This window comes from Panthera uncia, chromosome F1 (genome assembly GCF_023721935.1).
Source record: "Panthera uncia isolate 11264 chromosome F1, Puncia_PCG_1.0, whole genome shotgun sequence".
Taxonomy (NCBI): domain Eukaryota; kingdom Metazoa; phylum Chordata; class Mammalia; order Carnivora; family Felidae; genus Panthera; species Panthera uncia.
Genome location: NC_064813.1, coordinates 1157401 through 1184860, shown reverse-complemented (window position 1 = coordinate 1184860; position 27460 = coordinate 1157401). Strand labels below are relative to the sequence as shown.

The window sequence follows — 27460 nt, the reverse complement described above, 5'->3', positions numbered from 1 at the left end:
ACACACACACACACACACACACACACACACACAGAACTTGTACCCAGACGCAGGCTTACACACACACGTGGAACTTGTGCTCAGACACAGGCTTACACACGCATACAGATATGCTCAAACACAGGCTTACACACACACACAAAGAACTTGTACCCAGATGCAGGCTTACACACGCACATGGAACTTGCACCCGGACACAGGCTCGCGCATGCACATGGAACTCGCACCCAGATGCAGGCTTGCACACGCACACTGAACTTGTGCCCAGACACAGGCTTACACATGCACATGGAGTGGTAGCAGTCACAGAGATGGGAAGCAGGAGGTAGAAGGGCAGTGGTACCAGGGCTGGGTGGGCAGTGAGGGTCGGCGTTTGGTGGGGACAGAGTTTCAGTTCGGGAGGAGAAGGTTCTGGGGGGGGCGGGGGGGGGGGGGCTGCACGACAGTGGGGATGTGCTCGATGCCACTGAAACAAGCACTTAAAACTGGGTGAAAACAGTAAGTTTTATGTTACGTGTATTTCACTACCATAAAAAAAATAAATAAAAGTTAAGAGCGCAGGGGAGCCAGACAGAGCCCAAGGTAGAAACCGCCAGGCCACGTGAGGTCCCCGTCCCAGGCAGGTAGCCAGGCAGACTCAGAGAAAGGCCAGCCAAGGCCAGAAGCGGACAAACCCGGGGTCTTGACGAGGCTGCCCAAGTCTGGACCTGGACCAGACGGTGAAATGAGGGGCACCGGATAGGTGTGCCCGTCCGGCTCCACAGCCCTGATCGGCACCAGCTGGGCTAAGAAGGCGGCAAGAGCAGGCGAGCTCCTCTGCCTGCCCGTCACAGAGGCGCCCACAAACCCTTCAGCGAGAGGCCAGCGTGGGGGCCAGGTGGTGACGGGAGGTCCGTTCTCAGAGCCCTGTCACACAGGGGTGCGGAGTCCTGGGGGGGCGAGCCGGTCCTCTGACAGTCCCCTTGGGACTGCTGCGTCCACTCGTCTCGGAGCAGACGGGCTCGGCCCGGGTGCAAGGCACCCACGCGCTCGCTGGACAGCCGGGCACTCCCCGGGGGTGGCCATCACTGTCCCCAAAGCCACTGGCTCCCTCTTCTTCAAGGAGGCTTCTGGATTCACAACACAAACCAGGCTACAAAGAGGCGACTCCCATTCCCCTCACAACCAGTCAGAGCCACCGACCACAGCCACGCTCCGCACCTGTTCATCGTGGCCACGAATGCATAACAGGGACGGCAGAGCCTGCCCTCCATCAATTCTATCTCACGGACAGCAGACGTGCAGCCTGAGGCACGCGCTAACCCCAGGTCACGTGTGCGTGCTACCCCCCGAGGTCACGTGTGCACGCTAACCCGAGGTCACGTGTGCATGCTAACCCCAGGTCACATGTGTGCACTAACCCCAGGTCACATGCGTGCACTAACCCCGGGTCACCTACACGTTGACCCTGGGTCGCCTGTGGACAGGGGCCAACAATCTGCAGCTTTCCCAGGGGTCGCTGCTGAGCCCAAGCAGGCTTGACCACGGCAAGACACGTGGTCACACGTGGAAGAACGTGCAGAGCTTAGGTCCAAGAGGGAGGAGTAAACACAAACCTAGGCGTGCTGTGGCGCCGGGGCGTGAGACGGACGTGGACCCGCGGAGGCGGACACACGACACTGTAACAGCCTCCAGCGGCCGAGCCACGCGGCCACCATGCCGGGAGCATGCCCGTGGCAGGGAGCCCCCAACCAAGGCTGTGCCGTCCTCACACCCCGGACGCTGAGCACGCGGGCATGTCGGTGGCTCCGTGACAGCCTCGCAGCTTACTCTTGGGATTTCTGTACCTTTTTCAGTGTTTTGTGTTTGGGCTTTATTTCAGCGTGTGTGAGAACGTCTCGTGCCTGCCTCTCCTTCCATGTCAAATTAAAAATATCTGCCAGCCTCATCGCTGGGTTCTGGGTTGGTACTCAGAGACCAATTCAGGATTTAATTGTGTGCTTGGGATTTTCGGTAACCTTTACAGGAATTAATCACATTCCAAGAGGCATTAAAAGAAGTTCCTGCAAGTCTCAGTCACCTGTGTTGACACACAGAGGTCCCGGCTACGAAAGATCCCGCCTCCACCTCCAGCCCCACGGATCTGGGTGTGTACCTCGTGTGCCCAGCCACAGTGCCATGCCAGGACGTGGTGACTCTCTTCTCTAAGCTAACACAGTCCGCAGCCTTTTTCTAAGGGTCCTCCCTCTCCCAGAAGAAGAAGCAAGTCAAAAGAAATCCAAATGGCAAAGACATCAAGCTGGCACTTAGTATCTGCCTTATCTGAGCCACAAGGGGACTGTCCACACCCGGCCCTCAAGGGACAGAAGAATGGTGTATATCACGATCACCCATGGTCAAACACAGGTGCCGTGGGACGCCGTGCGCCCGCCATCGCGAAGCATTAATCGGCGTGGCCCCGACATCATCCTGTCAGACCGTGTGACGGCTACTCGTCCCGACATCTGCCGTTCGGAACCACAGACCAGCGTGGCCCTCCTCCCCAGCACCCAGGCTGACACGCCGCATCGAGCGTCTCCCCCAACTCGGGGATTCTGGGCTCCCACCTCCCGGGCGGGCCTCCAGTGGGGCCCAGGAACGTGCATTTTTAACAAGCACCTGGATTGCTGCTGTAACCAGGAGGGTCTGGGAGACCGTCCGCTGAGCGGGAGTTTGTCAGCCTGGGTTGGGGCAGTAAGTTACCCAGATCCGACCACAGGGACGTTTGCAGAGGACGCAGGTTACAGATGAGGGGGGCAGTTCCCGCCCCAGAAGAGCTCACAGTCCACGTGCAGAGACAAAAGGGACCGCTGATCTGGCGGCAGTGCTCAGACCAGGGGGCCGAGGACAGAGGCTGGGGCGGAGCGCAGGTGAACACAGGTGTGGGCAGAGTGCCCCTGGGGGACAGCCCGAGCAGGTACCTGCAGGAAGGTGAGAATGTCCAGAACACGGAAGACCAGGAACGAGGTCGAACTGTTAACTGGGCCGCCACGAAAGTGGTAAGAAGGTAACACGGAGAGGTCCTATTAGCGGGAACGATGGTCACTCCCGGCAGCTCGGGCTGGGGGGTGGGGGTCATCCCGGTGACATTTAACCAAGGGTGCTGGTCTGGAAAGGCACGCTCTGAGAGCGAGGGCCTGGGCCGAGGTTGCGGGGCGGGGGGGCGGGGATACATGCTGACGGGGAGACCGGGCCACCGTGGGCAGTCACCGTGGGGACGGGGAGGGCACGGCCGAGGGTGTGGGGCAGGCGGCCCGACACACAGTCTGCAGGGTCGGGGGCACCGGCACACGGGCACTGGGCAGCCACAGGTCAGTGGAGGCAGGGGAGGAAGAGGAGACGAGGAGGAACACAGAGGCCATGAGAGCAGCCACGAGGAGGATGCGGGCCAGAGCGTCAAGGCCACAGATAGGCCACAGCCACGGGAGAAGAGGTAGGCGTGAGGCCATGGCCACCGGAGAAGAGGTGGGCGCAAGGCAGCGGCCAGAGGAAATAAATGCCTGAAATAGTGTGGACAAGAAATCAAAGCAACAAAGCGCTAACATCTGCTGATTCCAGATGACGCGACCAGGGGGCTTCTCGGACTCTGCTCTTCTGTGCACTTGCTACAAGAACAGAAAGAGGGAGGGGCGCCTGGGTGGCGCAGTCGGTTGGGCGTCCGACTTCAGCCAGGTCACGATCTCGCGGTCCGTGAGTTCGAGCCCCGCGTCAGGCTCTGGGCTGATGGCTCGGAGCCTGGAGCCTGTTTCCGATTCTGTGTCTCCCTCGCTCTCTGCCCCTCCCCCGTTCATGCTCTGTCTCTCTCTGTCCCAAAAATAAAAATAAAAAACGTTGAAAAAAAAAATTTAAAATAAATAAATAAAAACAAAAAAAAAAAAAAAAAAAAGAACAGAAAGAGGGAGCGGGGAAGCAGGACGAGGTGAGGCGACTCCGGCCCCCGAGTCAGGAGGGCCCGGACAAATGGCTCATCCGCAGGCTCAGAGACTCCGGGGGATGGACCGGTGGTCGAGGATGCGGAAGCTGGGGACAGGAGGCGGGCAACATCCCCAGGTGCCAGCAGGGGAAGACGGAGCCTCCGGCAGGAGAGGCTCCGAGTCTGGGAAGGAAGGAGAAATGTGGCAGCAGAGGCATTAGTTCAGGGACAGGCAGGCGTCCAGGTGTCCCTGTCAGTGACTGTGCCCTCTCCGTCAGCCCCAAGGGAGATCTTCTGCAAGGAGAGGGCTGGGCCTTCAGGGGCTCTGGGAAAACACCACGGATCTGGAACAGCATTGCAGGAGCCGAAAGAACCAGCCAGGATCACCTGACCGGGGGGTCAGGAGGTGAAGGTGAGCCACACACGACCCCACTCCAGCGGCCCTGGGCATGGGCAGACGGCAGACAGGGAGTCCCTGGCGGGTCCCTCGGAGACCATGAGCACAAGGGGCCGAGAGCAGTGGTGAGAGCTGGCTGGAGGTGGGTGAGGGCCGGTGGCACAGGGTGGGGCACAGGAAATGGTCCCAGTCACATGGGGCCACGACCAGGGCAGCAGAGTGCATGCAAGAGAGCCCTGCCCAAGCCCCCCCCCCCAAGAAAAGCAGGGGCCGTGGAGAGGGCACGAGACTATGACAGATGCAGGGTCCTGCGGGGACCCCTGAGGGCATGGCCGACAGGACACAGGAGACCGGACATCCACCGGGCAGCGGGCGTGGGGTGGGGAGGGAGCCAGTCTGCAGACCTGCCCGGAGGGAGAACAGCAGTGGAGAACCCCACGCAGGCCGTGGCCAGGGGTGGGGGTGCCGGACGGGAGTCAAGCCAGGTGAACGGGCCTCGCAGTGCAGGAGGGGACTGGGCCCAGCACGGCTGTAGGACCAGGACAGGAGGATGCTCCGATCACAACCGTATCTGCCTTTGCTGTTTGTTCAGCAACTCGAACGTCACAGTCAGACGTCACTGTGGGCCCACAACATCCCACCCCAGCCGGGCCGGGGACCTCATCGAGCAGTCAGGCTGGGGGCCCATGCCCCTCCTTCTGCTCCTCCCTCCCCTCTGCCACCTGACGGTGGGGGACCCACCACGATGATGCTGTAGGCTGTCCCCTGCAGGGGCAGCCAGCCCAGTTGTCACACCCGATGGAAGGCGCTCTCTCTGGGAACAGCCAGCACCTGTCCCCACCCCGTGCCCCCCACACAAGCCCCGCCCCGCGCCCTGCACCGCCCTCGATGGCGAGTCTTCTTCTGGAACACAACAGGTTCCCAAGTTTCCAGGTACTGGGACGGCAGAAAACACACGTGCCCAAACCACCCGGGGGCAGAAGCCACGTGAGAAACGAGCTCCATCGGCCAGAAGCGTGTGGAGCCCAAGGAGAAGGAGAAGCTATCCTGCGGGTGTTCGCTGAGCCCTCGTACTTGCCGAGCACCATCCCGGCTCTGGAGAAACCCGGTGACCCAGAACAGGTGCTCACGGAGCTTCCTTCCTCCAGGCGGGGGCTGGAGAGGCGTCCACACCGCTTGCTAGGGACCTCAGCTGCAAGAGGGGATGAGCTGTCCCAGACGGAACAGGCACCCTTACCCAAGCAGACCAAAGCAGGGTCTCAAAAAAACAGGCTGTGTAGCCCCCGGCACCCTACCATTTCACATAAGCCACTTCACGTTTCCAGATGGACGCCTGGAAACCCTGAGAGGCTTACTCGGTCCCCAGGGCTGGACCTGTGACAGGCTGGAACTGGCTGAAAGGCCCAGGTGCAAGGACGTTCTGCCCGCAACGCCGCCTCTTGGTGAACACGTGTTGTGATCCTTTGTCAGGGTGTGAAACCTCTCCCGAGGCACACACTGCCCGGAACCAGAGCAAGTATTATCGGGCGTTAATTTTATTCCCATGCTGTCAAAACTCAAGTGTTCTTAAAAGTGACTCTAGGTACCAAAAAATTTTAAGAGTGCCTGGGTGGCTTAGTCGGTTAAGTGTCCAACTTCGGCTCAGGTGGTGATCTCACAGCTTGTGGGTTCGAGCCCCGCGTTGGGCTCTGTGCTGACAGCTTGGAGCCCGGAACCTGCTTCGGGGTCTGTGTTTCCATCTGTCTCCGCCCCTCCCCCACTCACTTACTCACGCTCGCCCTCTCTCTCTCTCTCTCTCTCTCTCAAAAATAAATAAACATAAAAAAAAAACCTTTAAAAGCCAAAACCCTGAAAATGAAACTTTGATCTTTTCAAAGACTGATTTCATCTGTATTTATACAAACGTGACAGTCGGCAAAAGGCCCAACCAAGCTGGTGCTGAGAGGCCTGGTGCCAGTAAACGCTGCTCATTTTATCCTGGCTGGAAACGGACATCAGTCCACATCCGAAACCCTTCACAACACCTCTTCTTCCTTCTAAACATCCAGAGGCAATTTTTTAAAACACGCAATGTTTGAAAGAAGAAACGCCCAAATCTTTTCTGGAGAATAAGGTTAACGGTGATCTTGTTCTATAGATGTCCCTGTATTTTCGAAATTTTCCACAAGGAGCCTGTATCGTTTTATAAGCAGAAACACTGATTTCTTTTTTTTTTTTTTTTTTTTTTTTTTTACAAAACGAAACAGAATCTCCTCCTCTTAAAAGGGACACATGTTAGGTGTCTCTGTGATTATGATTCCAGCCAGAAGTTCCAGCTCCAGATATCGTATTTATGCAGAGAAACGTAATCCTCTGGGTAAAAGCGTGATCCACTATTATCAAAGTTAAACACGGCAAAGGTAATAACCACAGCTGGAAAAAAGACACGGGCACACCAGGCTCGGACTCAGCTGCAGTCCCAGTTCTGACACACAGCCTGTGCAAGTTTCATAACCTCTCTGATCCACAGTTCCCTGGTCCATAAGATGTCTGCTGTGAGGAGTAAAGGGCTTCCGGGGCAGAAAGAGCCCATGTGCCCACAGGCATGCAAAGCCACACACACACACAAACACACCGGAAAACAAACCCTCACATTCTGTACATTCCAAATGTGGCAAATAGAGTCTGATGTAAAATTAACCGGTAATCCAAAATATTTTCATTTGAAAAAAAATGCAAATAAATTTTCAAAGTGAAACATGAGACTTGAAAGCGATATGCTTATGGCCACAGCCACCCTTTCTCCCAGGCCTCCGGTGGGAAGTAAACAGTCGGTGCCTAGAACCGGCCTGCTGTCCACACTCAATGCCAGTAGCCACCATCGTGACCCCTAAGCAGGTGTGGACCATTGACAAAAAGAAAGTGCCGTCTTCGTGACTTACGGCCTAGACCCGGCAACGGGGCATGTCCCCAGCTGCGGTGTATGTTAAGTGCCCAATTCATTCCTGGGGATGTTCACATAGGCTAAGCGATCGATACGCCTTATCAGATCAAAAAATATCTGAGGAAGAAGCCAGAAAGAAAGCAAACCACCGCCCAACCCAGAACTCGCTCTCCTAAATTTCCCTTGAAGTAATTACCACCATATAAGCAACACCCACACATACAACATGTGCATCGATTTCCCCTTTCAGTGTTCAGCAGCCCGATCAATGAGGGGAGGCTCTGGGCTGTTTGATCCGGAGGAAGGGAGAAGGAACAGACGAAAGAAACAAGAGGCTAGAGACTCGGGAACGCTTCCTCTAATGTGGATTCAAACAGCACAGATTCCTTTCATTATTAGAAACTGGAATCTCAGCACTCCCACTGGGAATCTGGTCGGGACCTGACAGCATTCGACTACCCCTGGCCAAGGGGGTGGGCGCTGGGGACCTGGCTGGCGGGCCGATGGATCACGGCACGCCTGGCTTTGATTCACACATCTGTTAGTCAACGAGCGGCACCCACCATCCATTTAATTAACCTGCTCTTGAATTATTTATTATCTTCCCCTGAGTGACAGCAAATTATTCTTGCTGGTTACCCGCTCTGCTTCAGAGGCTTGTTCAGACAACTCCAATCCTGGCAGTTGGATGGAGTCCCTGGTTCCTGCCACCCTCTAGCCAAGGCAAAGACACGAAGAAACAGCAAGTGTAGTGTCTGAAACAAGGGAATCATGAGCCTTCTGAAATGCAAGGAAGCTCCCCAAATCCAAGGAAGCAGAGAAAACTCCCTTGAAGACATGAGCACGTATGTGCTGCCCTGTTTGGGCATGATCTGCCCTGCACCCCTTTTCGTTCTAAATTAGGTAAAGTTTCATTCTCCCCTAATAACCGTCAACAACTTCTAGACTCAATGCTGTAGTGAGGATTAGACCTGGGATCCTGGGGCAGAGGAGAGGCCACAAAATGCCATCACTTCCCACCGCAGGATTTCTGATCCGCCCTGAAATTCCTGTGTCTGAATTCCTTCTCCCCCCACCCCACCTCACCCCCAATTCCCCCTAGATTCCTAAGCCGACTGATGCACAGACTTGCACCATCCAGACGCAAGGGGAAGCCTGGGGACCACCCAGGTCAACTCTCACTTTGGGGCTGTGGAAGGAAGCCCAGCAAGCATCTTCCCTGCCGCCCGGTCTCTGTCCTCGCTCTCAGAGAGCCTGTACCAGGGGCTGCGCTAGCCTAGTCTCACGCTCTAGAAACCTCTCCTACGAAACACCAGCATCCCACCCACCCCGCAACCCTTCTGGTCTGCTTCCCCGGCACCTGCCCCTGCAGGCGCGCTCCGCAGGGCTCGCCAGAGACGAGCGTCCGGGAATCCATCCCAGGGTCCCTCCCCGCCTCCGGGCTCGCTGGGCGGGGAGGCTGCGCGCCGCGGGCTCCATCCGGAACTGGCGACCTCACCATTCCCCTCCCCACCGGCCCCCCGCGGGCGAGGGCAGGGGGCCTTGAGGGCGGTGGGCTTGCCCGGCGCTGCTTGGTCTCCGCGCTGCGGCCTCCCCCGGCCCCCACGCAGAAGCGCTCCACGCCGGGGACCCACAGCGCGCCTGCAGACCCGCGGCCCACCTCCACGGCCCCCAGCCCGCGTAGCCCGGGGAGGGCGGCGGGACGCCGGCGCCGACAGTCTGCCACCTGCTGGGGTCTTGCAGGGGCTGGTGGCAGCGGAGGACGGGGAGACTCGCCGCGGGACAGGCGACCTCCACCTCCGGTCCCCTGCCCTCCGGTCCCGACTCGCCGCGCGCCCTCTCCCACTTTGTCTCCAAACGTGCCTTGGCCAGACGCTGACACGTTCCGGGTTAGTTGTTATAGTTACTCGACTAACCGCCGGGTCCGCAACTGCGGGCAGGGAGGAGCCGGCTGGGCGGGGGGTTGCAGCCGCGCGCCCCGGGCCCCGCACCGGGGCTGGTGGGGGGCTCGCCCGGGAACCTGCGCTCCTCCCGCCAGCAGCCGGGCTCCGAGGGAGCGCGGGGCCACCGGCTCGGGATGCCGCCACCTGTCCCCTGCCTCAGGTGCACTTCAGAGAAGCCGGGAAGGGGCGCACGGCAAGAGTTAGAAGCCGCGGCCGGTTACTCACGTGCCAGATGGCGAAGAAGATGAGCGCGGCGCACAGCACCAGGGACAGCATGTAGCAGAAAGCGGCAAAAGTGAAGGCCATGGCCGGCGGCGGGGCCTCGGAGGACCGCACTCCTTCCGGGGGTGTTGGGGGGCGCAGACGGGACCAGGTCCGCACCCCCGCGTCGAGGCCGGAGGCTGGGAGGAGGCAGGCCGGCGGGAGAGCCTCTCGAGGGCCGGGACCCCGCAGCTCCGGCGGCCGGACCCTCAGGGGGCGCTCGGGCGTCGCCGGCGGGAAGTGTCCCCAAATGGAGGAAAGCGGTCGGTGGAGAACTCCGGCGGACAAGGCTAGAGGGCCCCCGAGGCAAAGCCGGCGAGGGCCGCGCGAGGAGCGCCCGGAGTCCCGGGGAAGAGCCGCCGCTTCCCGCGCGCGAGCCGGAGGGGGAGGCGGGCGCGCCACCGGGGCCCCGCCCGCGCCGCCCGGCGAGCTCCCCCCCGCGGGCCCCGGGGCAGCCGGCGGCCCCCTTCCGGGGGCACAGGTCTGGGGGGGGGGGGGGGGGGGTGCGGAGGGGCCGGTGCCCCGCGCGGCGACCCGACCTCCCCGGAGCCCCGGCCCGGACCGGGAACCCGCTCCACCTGCTGCCGCCGCCGCCTCTGCCTCGGCGAGGACCGCGCGGCGCGGCGGGGACGCCCGGGCCCCGGTCCCGCGAGCGCGCCCTCCGGGCCCGCCTCTCCCCGGACACCTGCGGCGGGGGCGGGAGCGGGGGCGGGGCCTCGGAACACGTGCGCGGGGAGAGGTGGGCGCTGCGCGAGGGGGAGGTGTGTGCGCGCGCGGCTGCCGCCCGCAGGTGCCCGCGGCGGCGCGGGGGTGGGAGGTGGGCGGGCGTGCGGCCGCGGGGCGGGGCCGGGGCGGGGCCAGGGCTGCTAGGGTGGGTTTTCCCAAACTGTCGTGCCCTTCACGCCCCAGCCCCTGAAAAAGCCCCCAGTGGCGTTTTTCCCTCGCAGCTTCCACCTCCCCCCCCCCCACCATCTGACTTTGGGGTCGGGGCAGCCAGACCCCGAGCGGGACTTTGTTGTTGGCGTTGGTCCAGTGCAGTTGTCAAGGGCACGTGCTTTTGGAGCCAGACCTCTTCGGGCGACTTTCTTAACCTTCTTAAACCTCGGTTTCCTGATCTGAAATAATTGCGGGGGTAAGGGTACTACCAATCCATTTCAAGGGGTTAAAGTAAGAGCCTAGCAGGGGCCGGGAAGTTGCTACACGTTCAGTAAACCGCAGGGTTGTCACGTGCCCACTTGACGCCTCTGGCCCAGCGCCTGGGAAACTCACCGTGCCTCCTGTGTGGGGCTGTCTGACAGGGCAGTGAAAGAAATTCCAGAGAAGTCAGCGCGTCCAGTAAGCAAGCGCACACGTCCTGGAACGTGACCGGCAAGCCCCGGTGGGGGGGCTGGAAGCGCATCACGGTTTGGAGCCGATCTCCGAGCACCGGGTACCTTGCAGAGTGTGCGCGAAAACAAACCCATCGGCGTTGATCCGCTCGGACCCTGGCGTGCTAACTGTGCCACTCACGGTTGCGATTCCAACGGCTGGAGAGCTGGAAGGGATGGCTTACGGAGAGCTAGTCCTAGACTAGGACGGGCTCTGCACGCTCCTGGCCCTGGGGTCTTTGCTCCGTACCTCGACATGTCCTGCAGCTGCCTGGCCACACCTGCAACTTGGAAACTAGACGCCTTTCAACGGCGAAGTGCACCTACTAGGGCAAGTCGTAGTGTTGACACGGGGTCATCGGATCAGCATTTGATTGCCTCTGGGTCAGGACTGGCTACGCAGGACTGGGGAGGCCAAGGACAAAATGAAAACAGGACTCCTTGTTAAAAAGTCATTAAGAATTTCAAGACAGGGGCGCCTGGGTGACTCGGTCGCTTGAGCGTCAGACTTTGGCTTGGGTCATCATCTAGGGGTTCACGGGTTCGAGCCCTAGTGTGGGGCTCTGTGCTGGGAGTCTGGAGCCTGCTTCAGATTCTGTGTCTCCCTCTCTCTGTGTCCCTCCTCCACACTCTCTCTCTCTCAAAATAAATAAACATTAAAAAAAAAAAAAAAAAAAACAACGAAGAATTTCAAGACCGAAGCAGCAGAGCATTAAACCAAGCACAAGGTCCTTCTGAGCCCAGGACCCTGGACAGCTGTGGAGGTTGTGCACTGTGAATCCAGCCGTGCTCTGGATTATACATTTTATCACTTTCTCTTTCACCCGTGTGTCTCCCAGTATCAATTCTCGTTAAAGAAAATTTGGAAAATATGGAAATGGAAAAGAGGAGACAAACACCAGAGTTGACTGATCTCAGAAACCAGCAACAGAATAGTGGTGTGCTCCTTCCCAGCTCTGTTTTCTGCTTTCGATGTTATACCAATCATTTCTCCTTTTTAAGAAATGTTTTAATGTTTATTTATTTTCAAGAGAGAGAGAGAGAAAGAGGGAGAGAGAGTGTGTGATCAGGGGAGGGGCAGAGAGAGAGGGAGACACAGAATCCGAAGCAGGCTCCAGGCTCTGAGCTGTCAGCACAGAGCCTGACACGGGGCTTGAACCCACGAGCTGTGAGATCATGACCTGAGCCGAAGTCGGACGCTTAACTGACTGAGCCACCCAAGTGCCCCACCAATCATTTCTTTTAATGGTGGTAATTATGCTATATAAATTATGTGGCCCCAAAACAATAAGAAAATATCAAAGGGAAATGCCATCGCTCAAATATTTTGAGTTCCTTCCAGGTCTGATCTAGTGTCTTTTATTTCTGCTGGTTTTTGCTTATGGTGTCCTAGCTCCTCATATGTCCAGTTTTCACTGTATGTCAAACTTTTTAGAAAAATTTCTTTGCAGATTGAATCACCCCACGTCCCAGCAATAGCACTGCTAGGAATTTACCCAAGGGATGCAGGAGTGCTGATTCATAGGAGCACATGTACCCCAGTGTTTATAGCAGCACTATCAACAACAGCCAAAGTATGGAAAGAGCCCAAATGTCCATCGACTGATGAATGGATAAAGAAGATGTGGTTTATATATACAATGGAATACGACTCGGCGATGAAAAATGAAATCTTGCCATGTGCAACAACGTGGACAGAACTGGAGGGTAATTAGGCTAAGTGACATTAGAGAAAGACAGATATCATATGATTTCACTCATATGTGGAAGTTGAGAAACTTAACGGAAGCCCATGGGGGAAGGGAAAGAAAAAAATATACAGTTACAAACAGGGAGGCAAACCATAAAAGACTTTTAAATACAGAGAACTAACTGAGGGTGGATGGGGGGTGGGGGAGAGGGGGAAGTGGGTGATGGGCACTGGGTGTTGTAAGTGTTGAATCATGGGCATCTACCAAGAGCACACTGCGCACAGTTATGTTACTAACTCGACAATAAATTGTATTTTTTTTTTAAAAAAAGTTATTTGCAGAAGTTCAAGGACTGAGATGATGTTATCTTTCTCCAAGGAGGATTTTCTAGATCTTTTGCCGGGTGTCTGGGGGACACGAGCACTCTAGAATTGCCCTACTCCAAATTCGCGGTTTGAGATTTTCGGGGGTAACCAGATGACCGTGGTCTGCCCGAGGCGGGTTTTTTCCGCTTCACCCTCATTCACAAGGAGCTGTCCTTTCGGATCCCGGGGCCGAAGCAGGTTTTTATCACATCCTAAGCCCTGGTGGTCCTTGGACTCTGGCTTTTCCCCAAGCCCTACAAAGCACTAAAAGCCCAACCCAGCCTCACCCCTCCTCCAGATCGGCAAATGCCCCAAAGGGCAAAACTGGCCCCCACTGCTGGGCTGACCTCTCCGGATCCTGACCCCTCTCCGAACTTGTCCCCAGAAGTCCTTGCTCTCAGGGCAAGTCTTTGATGCTTTTAAGAAGCTGTTTAGAGATTTTATTCAGCTCTTTAAACTGTGTATGGTGGGAGGATTGGTCTGAATTATCCGGCCCAGCATTATCAGAATCAGGAGTGTCTACGTCGAAATCTAATGTCAAACAAAAATTGAATCCCGCATCCCACCACTCTGACTTCCAAGGCTCCATACATATCTCAGCCTCTATTTTTCTTGACCTTTCCCCAGTCCTGCTGCAGAATTGTCTCCAGGACTAGAATTTCAGAAAGTGAGAGCTGCAGGCAGTTATAGTGTATTAATTCAACAAATGTTCTCTAGCGGTGGTGGGCACATGTCAGGGACCCACAGGATTCCCAGCCTAATTGGTGAGGTTATAAATAACCCCTTCACAAGGGAGTTAGAAGAAAGACAAGAAGGAAGAAGGAAGAATTGCCTGTAACACTTACTGCCTGAGGAAGGCAAGAGAGAAAGTAATGGGGAATGGATTTTGAGCGACCAACCTACATGGATTCATCTACCGTAGACATTGAAAGGGCAACCGTTTTATTTTTTTTCCGAGCCGCCATGCAGCCACAAGTGGCCATGTGACAGTCTTGGAGCTTATGAGATACGTACCCCTTTGCGCTGGAATGCAGATGTGATTCCTGGAGGTACAGCAGCCATCCGGCAATAATGAGGAAGCAATCAACACATTAAGAATGGGAAAGCTAAAAAGAGCAAGAACCGTTGACAACATAATAGAGCCACCAAACCAGGCCTCAACTCCCAATTCCCTGGCTTCTTATAGACTGAGACAATAAAACTTCTGACTTTGGGGGGTGGGGGGCACCTGGGTGGCTCCGTCGGTTGAACGTCCAACTCCTGGTTTCGGCTCAGGTCACAATCTCACAGTTCGTGGGATCGAGCCCCACGTCGGGCTGTGCACTGACAGCTCAGCCCCTTCTTGGGATTCTCTCTCTCTCTCTCTCTCTCTCTCTCTCTGCCCCTCCCTCCCTTGCACACGCACGCTCCTGGTTTTCCCAAATTGCATTTTACAGCCAGTTTGTTCAAACCAGAATCTAAAGATTCACACCTTCACACCTCTCGCCCCCAGGGCTTTTTAACCTTCTCCTCGTGGGTAATTTACCCAACGATAATTATTTTGGGGTTGAACGTCTGCTGCTGGCAGCAGCGTGCCGAGCTCAGTGACCGTGCCCGGTGGGAGCCCGCGTGCATGTGTATCTAAGCTGGCACTGTCTGACTCAGGACTGTGTTCACATAACTCGCGTGGCACATACACGCGCGTGGAAAAGCCAGCCACGGATTACTGACTCGCGCCTGCTCGACGTACCTGCTCTTCATTCTCCCGAAAACAACTGAAATCTAACTCTGAGTCCCCTTCCTGCCTGACCGGCAGGAAACTCGGTATCAGCCTTGGCTGGGGCTGCCCAGGGGGTCTGGGGGCCTCACACGCACCAAACACCGGGCAGCTCCTCCCACTGCCATCGGTTGGTCATCTGCCCACGCTGCTTCCTGCCGACGTCCCAGCTGGACCGGTCCCGGGTGCTTAAACATGCTCAAGCATTTCCAAACATGAAATATTCAGGAGCTTTTTAAACAAGAATAATATCTATTTGAGCCCACATTGCATTCTAGATTTGTGGTCCCGCTTATTAGAAAACATACATCCAATGAAATGAGAAAACAATTTAATTGAAAAGTTATAAATCAAGACAGCAAAATACTCATTTTCTATGACACGTCCGTGTTTTGCATCAAAGCATATCAACAATTTATTTTAAAATGAGAAATTTAAATCTAATCTTGTTGGTCTCGTGACGTCGTAAGGAACAACATCTGAAATAAAGCCCAAACTTTGTTGTCAATGCTTGAGAAAAATGGGATCAGTGGGAAATATTATTGTGGAAATCTTGTCCATACAGGGCCTAGTACCTATATGTTAGGGGAGAAATTCTGGCATTTCAGACAAAATTTTAGAAACATGTCTAAACGCCTTAAATTTGGCACTAAGTCACTGTATCCGATTATCCCTGGACGATGCCATCAAAGATGTAAATTCGATCAATCACATTAGCCTGCTCTGGCCGCCATAACAGAATGTCACAGACTGGATGGCTCATACAAGAGAAGTTTACTTTCTCACAGTTCTGGAGGCTGGACGTCCAAGGTCACGGGGCCGGGAATATCGCTTCTGATGAGAGCCCCTCTTCCTGGCCTGCCACAGCTGTCTTCCCCGTGTCCTCACGAGCCTTTCTTCTGCGCACGCGTCGAGGTCGGGGGCAGGGGGAGGGGGGGGAAGAGGCATCTGTGGTCTCTTCCCCTTCTTACAAGGACACCAGTGCTATGGGATCAAGGCCCCCACTCTGACCCCACTTAACCTTTATCAGCTCTGTATGGTCCCCATCTCCAAATGCAGCCATACCGGGGCCTAGAGCTGCGACTTATGCATTTGGGGGGGACACAGTCGGGTCCACAACAAGAACCACACATCAAATAAACAGAAAGAATTAAATCATGTGATAATCTGGGGATTGAGATCAAGAATTAAAAGAATATTCGAGGGGCGCCTGGGTGGCTCAGTCGGTTAAGCGTCCGACTCCGGCTCAGATCATGATCTCGCGGTCTGTGGGTTCGAGCCCGGCGTCAGGCTCTGTGCTGACAGCTCAGAGCCTGGAGCCTGTTTCAGATTCTGTGTCTCCCTCTCTCCCTGCCCCTCCCCTGCTTGCACTCTGTCTCTGCTCTCTCTCTCTCTCAAAAATAAATAAACATTAAAATGGAAAAATAATTTAAAAAATAAGCCTTAGAAAACAACCCTCTGTTGTTTTTGCTCCGTGTGACTTTACAAGAAGTAAGTGTTTCTGTTAAACCGACTTCATTCAACGCCACTCAGCAAAAGTAATTAAGCTAAGGATAAGTCAGAGAAACTACAGGGAGACGAAATACGATGTACCACTTGAACCAAAGCCAATTATGAATCCCAAGAAAGCTATTCGATTATCTAGTAAATTACATAAAGCGATGACACAGGTAAGAAGCAGAATGAATTTCCTTTCCTGTCTGTTAAACGCTGTGACTTCACCAAACGAGGTTTGCAAAGCTCCACAGAACGAGGGTGACCAAAAATTAACGAAAATCCATCCAACTCATGAAGTACGTTCTGCGAGGACAGAGAGGCCCCGCGGGTCCCCGCTCGCTCTCCGGTCGCGAGGCTGAGGTGACGCCCTGGGGGAGGCCTTCCTGGCTCTTCCTGCCCCAGGCCCTTTGTAAGTGCGGCCAGCAGCACGCGGAACCCAGCCCAGAGCTGAGTCACCAGCAGATAAAGAAAAGCTGCCGTTTCAAGCCTTGGTGGTGCGGCGACCGCGACCTGCAAACGTCCTTTATTCGCCAAGCGACCTTCCCGATGTGGAACCCACCGTGCACAGAGCTCGCGGCTTCCAGAAGGGGGAGCGTCCAGAAAGGAAGCTCTCCCGCAGCTCCGATGAGGCCTGCCTGCAGATCCCTTCACTCCGTTTGCTCTGATCCCCGCAGCCCCCCAAGTCCCCTCCTGACAAGCAGGGCACAAATCCTCTGGGGTCTGGGGCAGGTGACACGTCCAGGGCACCCTGGCTAGGCGTGGGCTCCAGGGTCACGTGTCCCCCGGAGGCCGAGTCCTTATTTCCACCTGATGGCGGGGGTGGGGGGGGTGGGGGGGGGTGAGGGGGGTGGTAACACATACATGAAACGTCGCTTTTTAACCGGTTTTTACACATTCCGTTCTGTGACATGAAGGACATTCCCCGAGTTGTGCAACCATCACCCTCACTCGAGGGTCTCCAGAAAACGTTCCCCTTCTCCCACCGAAACCGCAACTCTCCATTCTCCCCTCCCCCAGCCCCTGGCTCCCACCGTCTCACATCCGACCTCTGCGCACCTGACAGTTCTGGGTACCTCATATCCGCGGAACGCCGCCCTGACACGTCACCCCTCTACGTGCTGAATCTCCGTCTCCCTCTGTAAACTGGGGGGCACCCGACCCCCCAGCGCGTGCCACGCCCGGTCTCCTCCGATCCTCACGCACTGCCACGTGTGTCTCAGCATCTCCGAGGCCCCCGTGTGACAACGGACATTCAGAGAGGGTCAGCGCTTGCGTCGGGCCACACGGGAAACTGCAGGCTCAGCCAGGATTCATGCGCGACGCGGAAGCCTGAGCGCAAAGACGGCGCGGCCCAGGGATGCTGGCTTCCGGGACAGAGAGCCAAGAAACGTAGCAGCTACGAGCGTGCGCGCACAGAATGGGCCGTCGTACAGCTCGCTATCCGGGACCCGCAGACCGAGGCCCGAGTACGTCCCGGTGTGCGGGGCAAGGGGCAGATGGCAAGACGGTTGGGCCCGATAGGTCCGTGGTCTCTCCTGATCCTTTGAAATGAGCCTCCAGGAAACCCGTCTCCGCAGTGAGACCAAGCCCCTCCCCCCATGCCACTGGCGACGCCCAGCGGTACAGAGAAGTCAGGGAACTTTGCCGGGAACACACAGCCAGTAGGCGGAGGGGCCAGGATTCAAACCCAGGCAATCTGCCCACACAGACCCGGAAACCCCGAGCCTCCCAGAGGGCCTGGGCTAACGGCCCCAGAGTCCTGTGTATTGTAAGTGACTTGGGATTCGAGGGGTACCTGTAGGGAGGACGTGACCGTTCAACCACACCCAGGAGCACAGGTAGGATCCAGGGAAGTAAAGGGGTGCAGGTGCCCTCGTCGACTACTAACAGGCCCGTCCGACTGAGTTAACAGGGAGAGAGACACAGCATCACCAGAAAAGTGGTTTGGCGGCCTCGAATGCCGACCCGGAGGAAATAAAAACAACTTCAAGTGAAGTCAAGGTCTGCCGCGTGCCAGGTACGGTGCTGCCATTAGAAGCAAATATGCTGGGTCACCTGGGGGGCTCAGTCGGTTAAATGTCCGACTCTTGGTTTCGGTTCAGGTCAAGATCTCAGGGTTCATGGGTTTGAGCCCTGAGTCGGGCTCTGCTGACAGCTCAGAGCCGGCTTGGGATTCTGTCTCTCCCTCTCCCTTCTCCTTCCCCACTTGCTCTCTCTCTCTCTCTCTCTTCAAATAAATTAACTTAAAAATAATTCTTCTCCTCCCCAAAACTCGAGTTTGGGGCAAAGTCTTACCCTATACGGAGCAGCCATCAGAGCTACGTGTCTAAGTGTCAATGAACACTTTGTGCAAACAGCAGACCCCACCGAACCCTCCAGGAGTCTGCTCTGAAAAAGGGCCACGGTCTGCCCTCACCCAGCACAGAACCAGTTTTGCCCGTGCACAGGAAGTAATGTTGCTTGTCATTTACCCCAGACGCTCCGTCTCACCAGAGAAGACCAAACCGTTATTCTGGTTCGAATGTGGACTCACAAGAGCGAGGGTGGGTGGGAGCACGGGGTGGCCGGGCCCCCACGGTGCGAGCAGGTGCGTGGAGCTCGTGCCCACGAATATTCAACTGCTCGCTTGCTCTGACGTCCAGCAAAGGCCGGGCGACTGCAGACCCAGACAGGTTTTCTGAGCAGCAGCGATTTCAGTCCAGCCTTTCATCTCAGAGCCCAGGTTACACTGTGGGAGTTTTAAATACGTTTCTTGTTAAAGCAGCTGCAAAGGTCCCACCAGAAACTATGCTGTTTCTGAAAAATCCCCCTCCTCCATCTCTGATGGAGTCGCGGGCCCAGGGCCAGGACTCCTGTGCTAGCAGAGGTCCCAAGCAGGGACAGACATCCTACCTGGAGCCACCGCCACCTCCTGGCTCCTCCCGGACCCTGAGCCTGCACCCTGGTCCTCAGGCTCTTGCAGAGTGCAGGTCTAAGGCAAAGCCCCTGAGAAAGTTTGCACACTCTTTAAAACTTGAAAAGAGGGGTGCCTGGGTCGCTCAGTCAGATGAGCATCCGACTTTGGCTCAGATCATAATCTCACAGCATGTGAGTTCGAGCCCCACGTCGGGCTCTGGGCTGACAGCTCGGAGCCTGGAGCCTGCTTGGGGTTCTGTGTCTCCCTCTCTCTCTGCCCCCCCCCCCCCTCTCTCTCTCTCTCTCTCTCTCAAAACTGAATAAACATTAAAAAAAATTTTTAAAAATCTAGCAAAGAATGAGTGACAGGGGACGAAAGGTACAAACCTCCAGGTATAAGACGAGTGAGTCCTGGGGACACAGCACAGTGACCACGGTGGGGAGCACGGTGCCCTACATTTGGAAGCTGCTAAGACATCTTGAAAGTTCTCATCCCAAGAAGAAAAATTGTAAAAGTGTGGCTCATTGTAAATATGACTGGTGTTCACTAACCTTCTCCTGGGGAGCATTTCACAATATGTACGCATATCGCACCTTATGCTGTACAGCTTGGGCTCGTATAGCTCTGTATGACAGATCCCAATAAGACTGGTAAAAAAATAAAAGTAAATACTAAATTAAAAAAAAAAAAACTTGAAAGAAAGCTATTGAGGAAAAATAAAAGAAAATGCTACTTACACATTTTGAATATTGTCATTCATTCAACAGACACTCAATGACACCATAGTATGTGTCTGGGTTGTCCCATTAAGTCTTGGGGACAGATATCCAAAGAGGCACAACATCATCTCTACCCACAGAGAGTTCACAGTTTAGTTTTGGAAGCAAACACAGGAGGGAAAAAACACAGCTTATGGTAAATATTTAGGGATGCCGGGGAATTTATATACTAAAACTCAAACATGCAAAAACTATAAATAGATTTTCTATAACTAGTCTTTCCTTGTGCTCAGTCCCCACTGACAACACACAGATTTTCCGATAAAAAAATAGCTCAGGCTCTTGTAGACTGGGAACATTTCTTTCCCGTATATGTGCACTGACTTTCCAAGTGTGAGTTCCCTATCAGATCTGCTTCCTGTTTCCAAAGGGGCGCTGGCCACATACCTGCTTCCTTCTCCGATGGCACCAGGTGCAGGGGGAATCTTCCTACCTTACGGCATCCCGCACAGGCCTGCGGTCCACCTGCTGGGACCTGACCTCTCCTGGGTTGTGACCGGTGTCTCCCAGCATCCCAGGCTGAGGTCCTGGGTGTCTGGCCTCCTCTCCCTCAGCGGCTCCTCGGGCAGGTCCACACCCCCACCAGCCGAGCAGACTGCGGGGCCCATGGCAGCACGCTGGGCACGGGCAACAGGAACATGACCCAGAGCACCAGCACCACCCACCGGGGCACACGGTACCCTCTCCCGTGGCTTCCCGAACCAAGTCCCGCAACCTGGAGGGCTTACAGTACAGAAATTGATTTTCTCACGGTGCTGGGGGCCGGAAGTCTGAAGCCCAGATGTCAGCAGGGCCACGCCCCTCTATGGTCTCTCCAGGACCCTTGCACGCCTCTTCCAGCCTCTGGTGGCCCTTGGCGCTCCTGGACCCGTGGCTGCATCGCCCCGTCTCCGCCTGCGTCCTCCCCGTCTCTCCCCGGGTTCTGTCCTCACCCGCCTTATAAGGGCACCAGTCCAGTCGCTGGACGTAGGCCCCGCCCTAAATCGAGGAGGATTTCTTCTAGAGAGCCTTAACGGATCCCATCTGCAAACGATTTCCAAATCAGGTCTCATTCTGAGGCTCCAGGCGAACCCAGATTTGGGGGCTACCCATTCGACCGGCTCTACACACCATGCCGCGACAGTCGCATCAAAGCCAGACTTTCTCTAAGGGGCTGGCGGTGTCCCAGGGAAGCAGAGAATTTGCCCTCACGTCCCCAGAGTCCCCAGGTCACCACGCGTCACCCCTGAGCGGTTCCAGATGCTGATGCCGCTGGGAGAACCAGATCGTTCACGAGTCAGCTTCCGTCCCCTGATGGGAGGACTCCCCCACATCACGCGATTCCTGACAGCAGCTGGGTGACCTACCATTTCACCAATTCAGACCCTGCCCACCCGGAGAGGGCGTCGGACCCCCGAGACCATCCCCTGCTTCAGAGGCCAAACGCAAGTGCAGGTCTCTACCGGGCTTCCGACCCATTGTTACAAATCAAAATTGGACCGAGTAAATGTGAAGATCTGATCCGCTTCATTAATCGACTCAGGAATCAGGCGGCACCTCGTCCAGCAAGTAGAGGGGAGCTCTGGGGAGTTTACAACGAGGAAGGTTCTATAGGCTAGAGGGTGAGGCAAGCAAAGACAAGACTGCTTCAGGCCAGGTGGCCTTCCCTTGGGGGAAAAGGCAGGGATCTTATCAGGTGAATCACCTCACCTTCCTCGGACGGACAGGCCCTCTGGACAGAGTGCCTCACCGTGCTGACCAGAGCATTCCTGGCCCACTCAGACGACATTTCTGGGGGGAGGTTGAAACTGCAGTCAGGTTAGGTGTTAAGCCCGTTCGGTGACGCGGCCTGGCATGAGTGATTCCATTTGGGGCCTGTGGTTTCCTTCTAACACTGTAAATGGGCAGTTCCCATGTGGGTTCCATTCATTTGCCGGACCAGCAGCTCACAGAACTCGGGGCAGCCAGTGTCCTTGCGGGATTACCAGCTTACGGTGAGGGCACAGCTGGACGAAGAAGCGTGTAGGGTGAGTCCGGAAAGATCCCGAACGCAGAAGTGTGGGGCGCACGTGGGTGTGCTCTGGGGCTTGAGCCTGTAAGCCCTCTGCAAGTCCTTTTTCCGTGAGGTGAGAACTTCCCCACATCAGATCTGCACTTCTGCCTACGCTCAGGGAAGAGCCCATGACCTACCTGCACAGGCCCAGTCGGTTCTCGCCATGAGAGGGGACGACTTGTATCTCTAGAAAGCCCTTTTCTCTTTCAACAAAAGTCTACCTTTCGAGACTGTTGCCCGACTACAGATTCAAAAACTACTTCAAACACGAAACTGGGACCTGAATGCTCCCGTCTCAATCTCCGCGGAGACGCGGATTCATCACGTGCAGAGCTCAGGACGACCAGGGGCAGGGACTTTGGCGAGTGAAAGAACCACACTTGATTCAATCGCACCAGTACCTTGCACATCCCCTCGTAGGCTAAGGAGGCACATACGTGACCCCCTGGAGGGACCATCCCCACCTTTATTCACATCAGCACCGTGCCGGGCATAGGCAGGATGCTTGTTACATGCGTGTTGAATGACTGTGGGGGCTGGAAGGCTTCACGATGGAGGGGACGTTGAGTCAGGCCTTGAAAAATAAGTGAGTAGGATTTGGATCGAGGGAAACGGGCAGGAAAGGCATTATAAGCAAAGGGCAAAAGACCAAAGTCGTGGAAGCATGATAGAGAGGGCATCTCCTGGCCCGGAGGATCCCAGGGTGCCCCGAGAGGTGAGATGGGGTTGGAGGGCTAAACTGTGGCCCACACCGTGGGACTCAGGCTCCAGGGGTGTGCCCCAGGCTTGGGATTTTCAAGGGAAGGAAACGGAGAGAAGCCGTGTAGGCTGAGAACAGAAGGTGTTTCCGGGAAATGTGCGTGCGAGCCGTGTCGGGCTCTGTGCTGACAGCTCAGAGCCTGGAGCCTGCTTCGGATTCTGTGTCTCCCTCTCTCTCTGCCCCACCCCCACTTGCGTTCTGTTTCTCAAAAATGAATAAATGTTAAAAAAAAAATGTTTTCTAACTACAGAGCTGGAAGAAAATGCAGAGGACAGTCTTCATGACTACAGCGATTTCTTGGATATCACACCCAAGACACAGGCAACAAAAGTAAAAATAAACAGGACTTCATCGAAATTAAAGACTATTGCCCATCAACAGACACTACAGGAGAGTGAAACAAACCCATTAAGTGGGAGAACATATTTGCAAATCACATATCTGATTAGGGATTAAAAATAGAATATGTAAAGAACCCTTCCAACTCAACAACAACAAAACAAACAGCCCAATTCAAAACTGGGCAGAGGACATAAGGCTCGGGGGCTGTGCTGAGAGAAGTCTAGAAGAAAAAAAAAAAAAACAACACATCCCAATAGAAAATGGTTAGCAAAGGACTTGAACTAGCTCTCTGCATAAGAAGAAATACAGACAGCTATGTCCAAATGAAATACGTTCAACCCCAAGTATAATCGGCGAAAGCAAAATTAAGCCACAGCAAGACACCGTTTCACACCAACGGACTGGTAAGAGGTAAAAGGTCTGACAAAATCAAGCGTCGGCGATGATGGGGAAAAACCACCAGACGCTTGCACGGTGCTGGCAGGAGTATAAATGGGACGAGCACCTGGAATCACCCGTGCGTGTGGAGACGCGAGTGCCTGTGGTCCGGTGTCCAAGGTAACGCCCTGGACCTCCTGTCCACGTGCACGAAAGCAGTGGGAGGCAGTCCAGACGTCCAGCCGACAGCACGGATGGGTCTCACAATCGAACACTTCCGTGGAAAAGGAAAGTTGCAGAAAATACATACAGCACGATTCCGTGTCTACGAAGTCCAGAAACACGCAAAAACGACAAAGGAGATTGGGGATTGAAAGAAAAGTGAGAAGGTAAAAGTAAAAGAAAGAAAAAAAAAAATCAATCAATCAATAAAAGGAAAGCGAATGATAAACGCGTTCAGGAGAAGGGCTGTGTCTGGAAGGAGGCTCCCGGAGAAGCGGTGGGGGGAGGAGGGTTTCAACAGGAAGCCGCACACAGGTGCGCACTCCCACCATCCGTCATACATTGCACACGCCTCACGAGTGTCCTTTGGAGGCTACTAGTATTTAATGAAAAGGTTAAGTGACGTGATAAGTGTGTGACGCGGAGCGCAGGGCTGGCGTGTGCTGGGCGCCTCGTCCTCCCGTTCTTCTCTCGCTGTACGTACTTGAGTGAACTTGAGTTCACACCAAACGGTGGCTTCCTTACAACCCCAACCGGCTGGTAGATGGGGGAACACACAGGGTCTGCTCAAAGTCACGGAGAGCAAGGCTTCCCCACTCGTCCCCGGCTCTTACCACCCCCCAGCCTGGCCATTGTGCCCGTGTTACTACAAATAACCGTCCGCAGGTGTTTCAGCCCCCCTCCCCCCACCACGGTTCTGACTAGAAAGGTCTGCTTCGTGAGGCCAGGATGAGAGAAGCAGCGGTCCGATGGGGGGAGAAATGAAATCGTGGCGGCCTGGTTGCCTGCCAGCTGCACCTGTCTCGGCCAGCGGTCAGAGTCAGCTCGGGCTCCGTAACGGACAGGAAAGGACCGAAGAGAACCCCCTGCTCAGTGCCCGCTTTTCAATCACCTTCTAGCCCAAATGTTGTGACTCTCTGAGTCAGTCTGAAAACACCTGTCAAACCAAGGGGAGTTGTGGGCCGTGTTGACATTTTCATAAGTAAAGGCTCTGACATTGATCTCCCCACAGTTTTCTTCCACGACCACGACGCAACTTGAAAAACGTCCAAGCAACTAACACATACAAAGTTCTATCCCTTCGCCGGGACAGACTTCAGGGAAGCGGCATCCAGGAGGGACACAGAAACAAACCACAGAGGAGTGGCCGGTGGCCCGACGCAGGGGGGGTGGGGCGGGCCCAGGAAGCCAGGGGAGAAAGCCCCCAACTGGCCAAGGGCAGGGAGCCTGCATAGGGCACAAGGCAGCCACGCAGACCAAAGGGCCTGGAGCAAACAGGGGTGCAGGTCTAAGCTCCCCAGGGCTGAAGGCCTGCCGGACAAGCCCAGGAAATGTGCAGTCTTCTCCCCTGAGAAGGGAGCGTCAGCGCTCACAAACCCTACCTCGATTTTCTACCGCGCTTCGCACTTTTGAGACGAGAACACGCCTGACTGCAGGCACGTGTGGGCGAGAGCTGTGGCTGGGCCAGGACAGCGACCCGAGGTGCGCCGCCGGACAAAAGAAACCTAAACCACCGTTACAAGCCTTGCCTGCAGTGTTTGCAAGAAGAAAACATTTGCAGTGAGCCCCCCCCCCCCCACAGGCACCTTTAGGTCCCCTACTTGTAGGGGCACCCCGCCCCCGCCCCCCGTACATACCAACGGGGGCCTCTGAGCCTCGCAAAGTTTATTTGGCCAAAGTACCTGTTCTGTAGCAGCCTGCTTGTTGTCACTGAGAAACTGATGAATCAGATCAGCTGGGGGCATTTGCGACGTGGGACAGAGAGGGCAAGGTGCGGGAGGTGGGGGCCAGAGCCCCCAGACTCCCCAGAGCTGACCAAGTGGTGACACCTCCCTCCACTTCTGTTCCGCCCCTCGGGTCACATGGGCTCATTTTGTGACTGACCCTCTTTCAACCAGCCCTCGACGTTCCTTTTGACCCTGACCTCACCGGGGTGAAAATGCCGGTTGCCAGAGGTAGGGGTTGAGGGTTTGAGGGGGAGAAAGCTCAGCGTGCGGTCTGTCTTGAGGTCTCCACAAACCCGGGTAATGGTCTTTGGTGCACAGACAGTCCTGGCGGACATAATACCGGATTCTTTTCTTTAAAATAATGGTTAAGAGGCGCCTGGGTGGCTCAGTCGGTTAAGGGTCTGACTTCACGATCTCGGTTTGTGAGTTTGAGCCCCGAGTCGGGCTCTGTGCTGACATCTCCCTCTCGCTCTCTGCCCCTCCCCCACTCACGCTCTCTCTGTCCTTCAAAAAATAAAATGTTAAAAAAACATTTTTTATATGATAATGGTTAGACCTAACTAGTTGTGTTGTCTTAGAAAACCAGACACGTTCCAAACCAGTAGTGACTGTTCCTTCCACCAGTTTGGACCACCTGCAGGTAGCAGGTGTTTATACATATCCACTGGGGCTAGATGATGGAGGGGCAGCACCGGAGCCTGCTTGTTCAGAAAAGGAAGCTTCCAGAAACCAGAGATCCAGAAACTCGTGCAGGGACTATCCCATCCAGGGCCCACCCCAACGTGGCTCTCCCCAGGAGCCCACTCCATCAGATCAAACATAAACACGACCCACACCCCACAGACCCCTTTAGTGTGGGGACCTATGCCTCTCCAGAATCCCACCGGGGGATCCCCGGTTGGAAAAACATCATTCACCATGTAGATTTCGTCTGAAATTCTGTCCTCTCCATGGGAAGATATCGGGAGACGCCACCCGGCAGGAGAGACCAGGAGGGACCAGATGGCTGGGACATGAGAGGCTATTCTCAGTCCAGGGCCAACAGAAAAGCTGTTGGCCAAATTTAGTTTGAAACCTGGTACCCAACAGTATAAAGTTAGAAACTCCCTTGAACCATCTGTCCAACCCTCGCTTGGAGAGGAACCTCAGAGTCTAGCTCCCTCCCGGACATGAGTCCACACCATCACCATCTGGGGCCTCGCGGCCGCAGGACCGACCAACCAAGAGGGTGGCGGCCAATCCTAGAGGGTGGCGGCCAATCGAATTCTCTGGGACCCCTGTGATTCCAACACGCCTTCCGCCCTCTCTTCCCTCCACCAAATTCTCTTCTGACTACCCTGCCTGAGTTCACGAAACACACTCGTGCACACGCACCCCCGTGTGAAATGTCTGGTATTCTCGTCCTTCCGTCAACCCGGCCACAATGCTCTCTCCTTCTCACGGACGTGGGCCTCCCCGCTTCATGCCGCGCCTGCGTCCCCTTCTGTGATGCTGATACAATTTATCTGTCACCCCTGAGCACAAGGACAGGGAGGGACGGAGGAAAGACGCAGACACTGTGTAGGGGCGGTGGCAGGGTCACGCGAGGTACAGCGAGATCGCCTGGATCCCCGCGCACCTGCTTGCCACTTCTTAAAGGTTTGTGCAGTGGCCTTAACTGGGTTCAGCCGCGTAAACCCTCCAGGTGCTTCCAGCACCACCTTGGTCTCCCGTGCCTCCACTGCAGGAACGGGGAGCGGAAGGGGCACCTGAGGACAGGCGAGGGACCAGGAGCCCCCCACTGTCCAGGCCAGCTCTTGGCTTGACTGGCGGCCACGTCCTTTCGGGGACCTCCTCCAGCGAGTCGAAATCCCGGCGTGCCACCAGGGTCAGTGCACGTCCCGGGCCCACCCTGCCCCCGCCTTGTGTCAGCCAGCACCTGGCCTCCAGCCTCCACGCCAGGCCTGCCGTGCAGACACACCTGGCCCCTGCCTCTGAACTTGCACACATTGTCTGACGGGTAGGAGGTGAAGATTCTGCCAGAAGGTGGGCGTTAGGACCAACCGCAAGTTAATGTCCTGATATGATGAAGCGTCGCCAACCCTCTCTTTCTTAAACAAAAGGAGGAAATAGGAACTATCATCAGTAGAAACGTCCTTGGAAGCACAGCTGGCCGCCCAGCAGCACAGAGTCTGGGGGACACGCCTCTGGTCC

At 55.7% G+C, this 27460-nt stretch overlaps 1 protein-coding gene across 2 annotated transcripts in view; it reads right to left on the bottom strand.

The window, feature by feature from the left end:
- Nucleotides 1–10139, bottom strand: part of CNIH3 (cornichon family AMPA receptor auxiliary protein 3) — an 89281-nt gene extending 79142 nt beyond the window's left edge. For both annotated transcript variants that reach the window (XM_049633798.1, XM_049633799.1), the window contains exon 1: nt 9420–10139. In XM_049633798.1, the coding sequence (XP_049489755.1) occupies nt 9420–9500 (81 nt within the window). In that variant the 5' untranslated portion in view covers nt 9501–10139. The remainder of the gene's footprint in view (nt 1–9419) is intronic.
- Nucleotides 10140–27460: the final 17321 nt, after the last annotated feature.